The sequence below is a fragment of the Leuciscus leuciscus genome (assembly GCF_965113295.1).
Source record: "Leuciscus leuciscus genome assembly, chromosome: 13".
In the NCBI taxonomy this organism is placed as follows: domain Eukaryota; kingdom Metazoa; phylum Chordata; class Actinopteri; order Cypriniformes; family Leuciscidae; genus Leuciscus; species Leuciscus leuciscus.
In genome coordinates this window covers 33,521,397-33,533,956 of record NC_138737.1, presented here as the reverse complement: position 1 = coordinate 33,533,956, position 12,560 = coordinate 33,521,397, and the positions used below count along the sequence as shown (strand labels likewise).

The following is a 12,560-nucleotide window of genomic DNA, read 5'->3' as shown; positions in this document are numbered from 1 at the left end:
TCATTATACCAGAAGTGAATGTTATGTTAAATAAGAGAGTAAATGATAAAATGTCAGTGTTTACAGGAGAAATGCTGGCCATTCTCTTAGCCCTTGAGTGGGTTGAAAATAGTATGTTAAGGGAAGTGCTAATAGGGTCAGATTCAAGCAGTGCGTTAACCAGTTTTAAGAACATGCAATCAGATGCAAGACAGGATATTTTATTGGAAATAGCCCAAGCTGTTTATAGAATTAATAGAGTAGGAGTTGTAGTAAAATTCATCTGGATTCCAGCCCATATAGGAGTAGAAGGAAATGAATTGGCAGACAAGTATGCCAAAAATGCTACCAAAAAAACAGAGATAGATATGGTAATAAGTTATAGTAAGGCGGAAGTTAAAAGCATAATCAAAGTAGAAATGAGAAAGAAGTGGCAAGAGGAGTGGAATATAGAAATAAAAGCGAGAATGTACTACAGTATCCAGAAGAGGGTAGGAGATATGAGAGAAAGTAATAGGATTAAAAGGGAAGAGGATATTATTTCGAGAATGAGATTTGGGCATACTGGATTAAATAGTACGCTTAAAATAATAGGGAAACATGAAACTGGGATGTGTGAGGTCTGTAATATTAATGAAACAGTAGAACATGTAATTATTAATTGTCATAGGTATAAGGAGGAAAGGATTAGGCTGAAAGAATGTTTTAGAAAAGAAAAAATTAGATTTGAAATGAAGGAAATATTACAAATGAATTCAGGGCATGTAGGGTATAGAGCGATATTTGTGTTTATGAATAAAACAGGGATTAGTAGAAGGATATGAGTTTAGTTGTCTTAGAAAGTTGTATTTAATAATAATAATAATCAATGAATATTAATAATGTTTTTAGATATTTATGAAGTTATTTATTGGTGTTATTTATGTATGTATGTATTTATTTAGTTCTATAAAGGGTAGTGAGAAAAGGTTATTGTGATCCACACTCCATATCAGAAGGTGGCGGTAATGCACACTTAAAAGTTGTTTGCCAACCGCCATTAAAAGATAGAAGAAGAAGAAGAAGAATCAGTAAGAATCCAACTACTAACATGGCCAAGACCAAAGAGCTGTCCAAAGACACTAGAGACAAAATTGTACACCTCCACAAGGCTGAAAGGGCTACGGGGAAATTGCCAAGCAGCTTGGTGAAAAAAGGTCCAATGTTGGAGCAATCATTAGAAAATGGAAGAAGCTAAACATGACTGTCAATCTCCCTCGGACTGGGGCTCCATGCAAGATCTCACCTCGTGGGGTCTCAATGATCCTAAGAAAGGTGAGAAATCAGCCCAGAACTACACGGGAGGAGCTGGTCAATGACCTGAAAAGAGCTGGGACCACCGTTTCCAAGGTTACTGTTGGTAATACATTAAGACGTCATGGTTTGAAATCATGCATGGCACGGAAGGTTACCCTGCTTAAACCAGCACATGTCAAGGCCCGTCTTAAGTTTGCCAATGACCATTTGGATGATCCAGAGGAGTCATGGGAGAAAGTCATGTGGTCAGATGAGACCAAAATAGAACTTTTTGGTCATAATTCCACTAACCGTGTTTGGAGGAAGAAGAATGATGAGTACCATCCCAAGAACACCATCCCTACTGTGAAGCATGGGGGTGGTAGCATCATGCTTTGGGGGTGTTTTTCTGCACATGGGACAGGGCGACTGCACATGGGACAGGGCGACTGCACTGTATTAAGGAGAGGATGACCGAGGCCATGTATTGCGAGATTTTGGGGAACAACCTCCTTCCCTCAGTTAGAGCATTGAAGATGGGTCGAGGCTGGGTCTACCAACATGACAATGACCCGAAGCACACAGCCAGGATAACCAAGGAGTGGCTCTGTAAGAAGCATATCAAGGTTCTGGCGTGGCCTAGCCAGTCTCCAGACCTAAACCCAATAGAGAATCTTTGGAGGGAGCTCAAACTCCGTGTTTCTCAGCGACAGCCCAGAAACCTGACTGATCTAGAGAAGATCTGTGTGGAGGAGTGGGCCAAAATCCCTCCTGCAGTGTGTGCAAACCTGGTGAAAAACTACAGGAAACGTTTGACCTCTGTAATTGCAAACAAAGGCTACTGTACCAAATATTAACATTGATTTTCTCAGGTGTTCAAATACTTATTTGCAGCTGTATCATACAAATAAATAGTTAAAAAATCATACATTGTGATTTCTGGATTTTTTTTTTTAGATTATGTCTCTCACAGTGGACAATTTCAGACCCCTCCATGATTTCTAAGTGGGAGAACTTGCAAAATAGCAGGGTGTTCAAATACTTATTTTCCTCACTGTGTATATATATATATATATATATGTGTGTGTGTGTGTGTGTGTGTGTGACAAAGTATCATTAATATAACACTAAATTACTCAATTAAATTTGGTTTGGCAATTATTTAAACACTAACCAAGCAGTAAAAGTGATTAATCTGAAAGGTATGTAAATTATGTCTTATTAGAAGCCCACAGATATGAATATATACATATATTTAGTTGCCAATATTCTAATTAAAGATATGTCAGTAATATCAACAATATTAATTCAAATTGAATGATTAGCCTATAGCTTTTAATGAATAAAGATGTCTGAAATGTACTTTTAACCCACTAGAATGTGTAGGCATTCCATGATTGTTTACTGGGCAGATCAACCAGTTTTACTAGTTTTACAAGGTGAGAAATGGACCAAAGGCTGAAAAAAGCACATTCTTCCCCCAGATAATTGGCAAAAGTGAATATCTCTTTCAGATACTCTCCACCGTCGTCTCATAGATGGCCAATATTAAATTTAATGTCCAGCAGAGACCAATGCATTGGTGGGTGATCCTCAACCAATACTGAGCTTGCATAATTAAAACACCCTCGGTTTTACACACTTTAGTATTTATTTGAAAAAGAAATCACTTTACATGATAATTCAAACATGGCGATATAAAAAAAAGAAACAGCATAACAGCTCTTTAATGAAAACACAAGATATTAACTCTTAAAACATTTCTAAAATCTGTAGTTGTCAAAATGACACAGCGTGACATAATACTGACTGATATTTACTGTAAATATAACATTGTTTACAATATCCTAAAGCCATAAAGTGCTTGGATCTATATGATGGCATTTCACCATCACGGCCAATTTAAAAACCTCATTTTGTCCTCAATGAACCTTTAGTGGCATCCAATTTAAGATGTGCTGTTATCATCACATGAACAATATGGTTAACACTAGTTATTTACAAATGCATTTGCTTGTTGAATAAAGGTTACAGATGTACCTTTAACTACATACAATCCACCAAATTATTAATGTTCAAGACAGCTCTTAGTTCAGTTTTATACACAGACTATAGGAGTAAGAAATATAAATAGAGGACAATGTTCCTGGATGTCCTGGCTCTGTCTATGTCAGGTTTTTGATGGGATCATATCATGATAATTGTGTGGGTCAGCTGAACAAAAGTACTTTTATCTTCTTAGTACTAGTTGTAGTGATATTAAAGTAAAGTCTGGGTCTTAAAGAGTGATACAAGATTTGTCTTGCGACAGGTCAGGTGAATCACAAAATGATGTTCGGGTCATATTTCAGCTCCAAAATAAAAATCATAAAAATAAAATAGAAGTATATTTTGATTAAAGACCGAATTTAGAATTTTAAGGCCATGACAATTTGTAGCACCAAAATTCTTATTGGGGTAATGCACAAAATATTAATATTTATGTATTTATACATCATGGTAGTTTATGTTGTGCTTTATGTTGATTTAAAAATGCATTACTATGATGAAAAATGTTTCAAATAATGGCACAATGTCAAAATTGTAATAGCCCTAATGTCCATGCAAAATTATAATTTATAATGTATATTTTTTCTTGTAATTCTGGGATGAAATGTGACCAGGAATTGTTTTTGTAAGATTCACCTTTAGTACCTTTGCTGAGCCATAATTTTACTATTAAACATCCAAAAATTAGAGACAATTAAAACGATAACATAAGGCATCTAATAAAGGAAAAATAGACATTATAACAGTACAGCATGATAAATAAAACCTTGTCCTGCAAGGCTAATACCACAAAACAGGTGAACTTTAAAAGTCTGATTGTAAAGGCATTGAAAAAAAATGCTTATGGTGATACAGTCTCCCTTTCAACAACATAATACTTAACAAATGCATAAAAAAATCCACTTCAAAAGCAGTAAAAGATGTCCTGTTTAAAAATAATAATAATTGTTTCTGTTACCTATAAATGTCTACATCACTGTCATTGTGAAACTTTGATAATGTACAAATAATAGTTATGGGATGACATTGAAATGAGACAATAAATCAAATACAGAATGCCTGTTGACCTAGCCATACATATATAGCTTTGTCAAAATAAGTGAATATAAAGTATGATTTGGTGGGACAAAGTATCCACTTTATCTACGGGCTTTACTTCACACTGTTTTTTTCCCTTTATCATACATGATTGCACAATTATAATTTACAACAAGCCAAAAAAATAAATAAGGCAACGTTTTGAAATCATACACTGCTTCTAACCATTCATAACTACGTCCTAATAATGCCATTCATTTTAGTTAATTTTTTTTTGTGTGTGTGATGTAATATTAGCATAAGGCCATCTAATAAAATGATTCGCTTGAACCCCGGGGAATTTCTACTCATCAAATCATTAGTTGTCAAACATGGAAGTGCGACTATATGGAAAATATAAACCGTCCATTGCAGTTTTAAGAACCCAGTACGGACAATATAGTTGGAAAACAGTTCTCAGCGAAGGTCGCTTTCTGCGAACTCCTCCTTGATGGAGTGCTTGTGTATCCTGCAGTCGGGCATGTCGAAGCCGAAGTCGGCCCACTCGTCTCCCCCCGCGGCCCCGCTGCGGTTCGGGATGGTGATGGTGTGACGCACTCGGAAGTGCACGGCCTCCATGACGCGCTGGCGCTGCAGTTCTCCTCCGGGGCCGATGGCCATCGTGGCCATGTTACTGCTGGAGCGGATGTAGTCGTGGCCCTGCTTCATGTCCTGCAGGCCCCTCCAGATCGCCAGCCGGAACTGCTCAGGGATCTTCAGGGCCCCAAGATCCTGAGGAACACAAGATCACAGGTAGTAAGTACATTGTGCTTACAGTAAACATCACACTATGAACGTTCACGGTAGAAAAAAACAGGCCTTTGTGAATCATAGCTCACTATAGAGTGCAAGAGTCGGGTTCCGGAAGTAAAAACTCTTTTAACATTTTTAATGATAACTTAAAGGAACACGCCGACTTTTTGGTACTTTAGCTTATTCACCGCATCCCCCAGAGTTAGATAAGTGCATACATACCCTTTTCATCTCTGCGCGTGCCGTAACTCTGTCTGACGCACCCACCACTAGCCTAGCTTAGCACAAAGACTGGAGGTAAATGGCTCCAGCTAGCATACTGCTCCCAATAAGTGCAGGTCAAATAACAAGGTCACATGAGACACAGCCATCTTCTAACCGTATACATACTGGGAACTATATTCTCAGAAGGCGAAGCACTGCTACTTAGGCGGAGTGATTTGCTCGCAGCACCTGAGAAGCCCCGTGGTGTTGAGCAGAGAGTTCGCTCAGAGTTGGAGTAAATCACTCCGCAGAAGTAGCAGTGCTTCGTCTTCTGAGAATATAGTTCCCAGTATATATACGGTTAGAAGATGGCTGTGTCTCATGTGACCTTGTTATTTGTACACGCTGTGACTATACAAATCACAACATGTAAATAGGAAAATGTTGTCGTTATTTTGTCACTTACTGGGAGCAGTATGCTAGCTGGAGCCGTTTACTTCCAGTCTTTGTGCTAAGCTAGGCTAGCGGTGGGTGAGTCAGACAGAGTTATGGCACGCACGGTGATGAAAAGGGTATAGACTTATCTAACTCTGGGGGATACGGTGAATAAGCTAAAGTCCCAAAAAGTCAGCGTGTTCCTTTAAAGACAAACCTGCTGTGAGCTACGAGGTTGTTAACTCTTTCTCCGCCAGCGTTTTGACAATTTCACAAAAGTTTCATGGCCCCCAGAATATGTATGAATATCTGAACATGCAATTTATCAAAAGAACGAACAGACCCTCTGCTTTAAAGACAAAACAAAAAACACAACGTTTTATTTTAGATTCATGCATTCTTTTTTTTTCTTTTTTTATCAACAATTGAATGTGGGCAAGTATCATAAAAAAAGCAACATTTTGAGCAAAAAAGAAAATCTCGTTTTTGTTAAAGACTACATCCAGATCGAACTCAAACCGATGATCAAAACATGGATGGAGTAGATCGAGTCCATCAACACCTCCAAAGCTTCACAGTCCTATAGCTCGTCCTGGGTCGACATTTCATTCAGTAACATTAGGCAGTTTTGATTTATATGCTGTTTAATGTTGATGATTGCGTTATTTTACATATGCATCTGCTTACATATGCTATCGCTTGTTTCTGCTTCTTCTTCAGCTGTGTTTTGATCAGGAGATTCAGCACTCTTTCAGAAGATGCCTAACAGCGCCCCCTACCCAGTGAACAGTGAAAACACAGAGAGACGGAAATTTCTGTCAATGGCTGGGAAAGAGTTAATACGCTGATTTCACGCAGCCGCCATTTTGAAATCGAAAGTGAGGCTCCGGTGGGAAGAACCCCGGAAGTAAAGATAAACAACAATGCCTTGGATTACCAACCTGAAGCTGCTGCCGCGATTTACACTATTGGATGTTAATATTCAATATAGGATATGTATATAGTTCATTCCTGCTTCTGTTTTTACATTCTGAATTATATATATAAAAAATATTTTATTTATAAATGAATTTCACTGTATATAGTCTAAAGTATGAAAGAAATGTATGTACATTTTTAGAATTGACACAACATCATTAAACACAACAATACGCCATCGCATTCACGACTCTCCTGTGATTAAAGGCGACACTTCCGGTTTTCTTCCCACCGGAGCCTCGCTTTCGATTTCAAAATAACGGCTGCGTGAAATCAGCGTATTGAGAGTATTTGGTTCTGGTGAAGCCTTCAGACTGCATTCTTTTAACTTATTTTTAAAATAATAATTTAACAGCGGAAATTGTGGTGAAACACTACATTACCCATGATGCTCTACAGAAGATTCCACCAATCAGAGAGTCGCGATAATCAAACGCACCAAACTTTACTCGGCCAACTTTAATGAAGCACTGCAAATGACGTAATCGAGTCTCTCTACGCTCTCAAAGTACTTAAATATTTCTCAATCGTGTTTAATTCAATTATTCTGTTTACAAAGATTCATGGGATTGTAGTTCTTTCCCAACTACGCTGAAAAAGTGGACGGGCACTGTTGCACTCTATTACATGTCACATCTGTGTATCCCACTAAATTTTGTGCTTTTATACAAAAATATTTGTCCTGACCAATCAGAATCAAGTATTTCAGATTTCTGATTTCTGATTTCACCAAGTGCAACATGTTCCTGGATCAACGTCTTTGTTGGTTCTGGAGAAACATTCCAATCAACCAATCAGATCTGAGAGACAAGTTTACAGTTTATTTTAAGTTCAGGCTTTCAACCACTGGGTTAGATGCTTCGGCATCAGTGTTATTCACCTATCATTTCCCTCTGATTTATTTTAGGGATAAGTTATGGGTAGGGATAGGTTTAGGATCACATTTTCAGACAGGAATGTTGTTCTAGGATCAATAAAATACTGTATGTGGCAAAATCACAGTGGCCAAAATTGGCTGGACACTAATGCACTCTATAAGGATAAAACACAAATGATTCAAGAATGAAAAGTCCATATTGACCGAACTGTTGGTTTACCTCCATAGAAAGAGTCTGAAGGTGGTACACACTCTGGAGTCCCTGGGACGTGAAGAAGTCGATACAGTTTTGGCAGCCCAGGCTGGTTAAGAAACTGTTCAGAGACAAAAGGAACCCCACTAAGACCAAGCGGCTGCGTCCTGTGAATTACATATTCACCCATGGAGAACATAACAAGCAAAGCACCACGGCATTTGCATCTGCACAGGGATTATTATCAAGTACTGATGGAATAATAATGTCAGTGTATTTAGGCAACAAAATACTTAATTAAAATAAAGCATTTGTATTCTAATCATATGAATAAATCTTTGATTATACAAACACCAGTTAAATATGGTGCAATGTTCAGCTAGAAGTGAATGTAATATATGCTACCATTGAAAAGTTTGGTCAAATTTATAAAGTTTTTTTTTAAAGAAGTCTCATATGCTCACCAAGGCTGCATTATTTGTTATATAAATACAGTAAAAACAGTAATATTGTGAAATATTATTACAATTATTTAAAATAATTGTTTTCTATTTTAATGTTTTTATATGGAATAGCCTGTGATCAAAGCTGAATTTTTAGCATCATTACTCCATTCTTCAGTGTCACATGATCCTTCAGAAATCATTCTTAATTCAAATTAATCTTTATATTATCAATGTTAAAAACACTTTTGGTGCTTAATATTTCTGTGGAACGTGTGATACATTTTGATGAATAGAAAATACAAAAGAACAATCATTCACTAGAAATATATATATTTTTAAGAATGTAAAAGTTTTAACTGTCACTCTTAATTGAATGCATCCTTGTTGAATAAAAGTATTAATTTCTTTAAATAAAAAAAAAAAGTTTTACTGACCCCAAACTTTTGAATGGTAGTTAAATGAAATGCTGCATGCAAATTTCTTTTTCAGAATTTGCATAGGATTTCATTTAAAAAAAAAAAGCAATCAAAACATGCAATTACATTAATGATGCATAACAAGTTTTTCATTTTATTGATCTTTTTATTATAAATATTTCAAAAAAAAAAAAAAAATTTGCTTGATACAATCAAAACAGGAAATGTAGCAAATTTAAAGCCGACAGAGTTGTTTTAAAGGCAGAGCAAATAAGACAAACAAAACTACAAGAAAGTGAGTAAAGTATGTGTAGCAAATTCAACATCTGACTGTAAAGTGTTTTGAAATGACTTAATGATCACAATATCTGATTTAATAAAGCAGTTTTAGTCATTTTAAACTAAACATAGTTTCCAACACATGTGGTTGCTTTGTCATAATTATAGATGCTGCCCTTAATTTTCACCCTGATACATTGATAATTAAATGGAGATGGAACATTGATATTAATAAATAAAATTTTTGACAATGGAGTCGGTAAAACAATTCAATGTGCATGGAAAATTACACATTTAGTTTAAAATAAATATCACTCTAGGTGCCAATATATAAGACTTATGACTGGCAAAGTAGCACAAATGACAATGCTATTAACTTAGTGAATAGTGTAAACAGGTTGTTGGTGGCAATGGACTAAAACACATAACTGGGTGAAAGTGAATCTCAAAAAAACTGAATGGAATATATCATACATGGTTATATATTTTAATCCAAAAATCAAAAGAAAAAAAAAGATATGATAGTTTGCTTAAAGAAACAATTTTGACAATTATTAAGATTTTTTAGATAGTGAATTTTTTTTAACATTTATTATATTACAACAAGGGCTGTCACTGACGATTATTTTGGTAATCAAGTAGTTGGTCGATTATTTTGACGATATTTGACGTAATCATATGGTTTTATAGAACAACACTGTTAAAATGCATAATATAAACAATCAACTTGCATCAATTGCAATCGAGGATTTAAAAAAAAAAATTATCGAGTACTCAAATTTAATCGAGGAATCGTGACAGCCCTAGTTATAATTAAAATGTGTAATATTTTTTTTTAAATAACATTATTTATAATATATATAACATTATAATATTTTCCTAATTTCTTATAAAACTGTAATAAAAAAGAAATGTTACTTAAATTGTAAAGAGTTTAAATACAATTGTTGTATTTGTTGTGCTGTCTCTAATGAATGCTTATACTGTAGGGAGAATTTAATGAAAAATGAATGAGAATTACAAAAATAAAATCCAGATCTGTGACAGAAATGAGTATTTATGGAGCAAATGTGCTTAATTGTCATGAAAATCTGTCACAATGCAGAGACCATTAAAAGTGCTTCATCCAAAAATGAAAATTCTGTCAGTAATTACTCACCCTCATGACGTTCCAAACCAGTAAGACTTTCGTTCTTCTTCGAAACATGAATTAAGATATTTTAATGAACTCTGAGAGATTTCTGTCCCCAGAGAGATTCTGAGAGATTTATGTTTCTTATTCCATCACATTGACAGTTACTAATTATTACATTATATCAGGGTTTCTCAAACTCTGTCCTGGAGGGCCACTGTCCTGCACAGTTTAGCTCCAACCCTGATCAAACACACCTAGCTGTGAGTTTCTGATCCTGAAGACATTAGCTTGCTCAGGTGTGTTTGATCAGGGTTGGAGCTAAACTGTGCAGGACAGTGGCCCTCCAGGACAGAGTTTGAGAAACCCTGCATTATATGAATCACGTAAATTACGTAGGCCTGTTTTCAATTCAAAATGGCGACATTAGAAAAAAAAATATTCATTTGCCTGATTATTTTTGTACTTACATCTTATCTCGCATTTTATGACTTGTTTACTGAAGTGTCGAGTGCTGGAATTCGCGCTCAGCAACTTCTGTGAATATAAAGCTCGCCTACTTTGATTTGATTGGTCATCTTAAATATTTTGACATTGACGAGCGATGTTAGTCCACTGAAGCAGCTCAGATGAGAAGATCTTGGTGCAGTGCAATATCCTTGCACCATTAAAGTAGTGATAATATATTAACCAATTATGTCACAACATTTATTATATAGCCTATCCGGACCTCAGTGACCTCATTTCTGGCTACGGCCATGGGTAAACGGAAGCTCAAGCATTCTTTGAACCAATGAGGTTCATTCTTGTTACGCAACACGTTTGAGCTTCAGCAAGAACCAATGAGGTTCATTCTCGTGTTACGCAGCACGTTTGAGTTTGAACAAGAACCAATGAGGTTCATTCTTGTTACGCAGCACGTTTGAGCTTCAACAAGAACCAATGAGGTTCATTCTTGTTACGCAGCACGTTTGAGCTTCAGAAAGAACCAATGAGGTTCATTCTCGTGTTACGCATCACGTTTGAGCTTCAGCAAGAACCAATGAGGTTCATTCTTGTGTTACGCAGCACGTTTGAGCTTCAGCAAGAACCAATGAGGTTCATTCTCGTGTTACGCATCACGTTTGAGCTTCAGCAAGAACCAATGAGGTTCATTCTTGTGTTACGCAGCACGTTTGAGCTTCAGCAAGAACCAATGAGGTTCATTCTCGTGTTACGCATCACGTTTGAGCTTCAGCAAGAACCAATGAGGTTCATTCTTGTGTTACGCAGCACGTTTGAGCTTCTGCAAGAACCAATGAGGTTAATTCTTGTTACGCAGCACGTTTGAGCTTCAACAAGAACCAATGAGGTTCAGCAATGTATTTCGCGCATCAAGAAAATTAGTTTGAGCTTCTGTTTATGTTCACTGATCAATGTTTATATGTGAATCAAAGCCTAAATTAAATCTGTTCATCATAAAAAGTGATTGTGTCTCTTCAGAAAATTTCATATAGATTAGGTTTAGGATCTCTTAATGAACTTATTGAAGCGTCAATGTGGTAGTTGCGTGTACTATCAACGGAGGGACAAAAATCTCTCAGATTTCATTAGAAAGATCTTCATTTGTGTTCCAAAGTTGAACGAAAATCTTATGGGCTTGGAACAACATGAGGGTGAGTAACTGATTACAATTTTTGGATGAACTATCCGTTTAAAACAAATCAAGCCAAATGCAATTTTTTCCTTTTGATTTTGGGGTGTACCAGACATGTTTTTGTGAGATTCACCTGATAGAAACTGCACAGGTCATTTAGGCACCTCACCACCCCCTACCCAGCCCAATGTGATAAATAACTGCACGTGATCTGCCGTATGATTTAAAGTCAAAATGTTTCTCTGACCAGCAGAGAAATATTTAAAAAAGATATTAATCTTATGTACAAGTCTGAAATAGGAACCTCTTTAAAAAAGCAAAGATTTAATTACAATCAAAATCCTCTTTTGTGCATTAGCACAAAAAAATTTATTAGTATTCTGTAATTCTAAAACTGTAACTATTTAAAGATAGATGATCAAGTCGTGGTGAAATGGAGATGCATCTAAAGGAGCATTTTGAATGATTTTAGGTTGCTCTTTATCTCTAGGGGCCTTTTTACACCTGTTCACTTCATGCGTTTTTACTGATCGAATAGATATCTGATTTGTTAAAACGGTTCCATTTACACATGGCCACATAAATGTGTCTCCGCAAAACGGATGTAAATTCGATCTTCAATTCCCGTGCTATATGCAAATTTAACGGAGTTCACGTCAACGAATGAAACAGATAAACGCTACATTTTATTTAGCAATAGGATCAATAGCACCGCAATAGGAGAAAGAGCGGCATCAGCACTGGTCGGATCATTTAGTCTCGTAGGGCATTTATACCTGTTTTTTTGATGATCAGATGTCTATCCGATAGGAAAAAACGCATGAAGTGACT

At 36.2% G+C, this 12,560-nt stretch overlaps 1 protein-coding gene across 7 annotated transcripts in view; it reads right to left on the bottom strand.

The window, feature by feature from the left end:
* Positions 1-2,506: 2,506 nt before the first annotated feature.
* Positions 2,507-12,560, bottom strand: part of tp73 (tumor protein p73) — a 44,942-nt gene continuing 34,888 nt past the window's right edge. For 2 of the 7 annotated variants that reach the window (XM_082188720.1, XM_082188721.1), the window contains 2 exons: positions 7,848-7,941; positions 2,508-5,112 (listed from right to left, as the gene is read on the bottom strand). In XM_082188720.1, coding sequence (XP_082044846.1) covers positions 4,798-5,112; positions 7,848-7,941 — 409 coding nt within the window. In that variant the 3' untranslated portion in view covers positions 2,508-4,797. Of the gene's footprint in view, positions 5,113-7,847; positions 7,988-12,560 lie in introns of all 7 variants that reach the window. The other 5 variants (XM_082188719.1, XM_082188722.1, XM_082188724.1 and 2 more) reach the window with 5 other exon arrangements.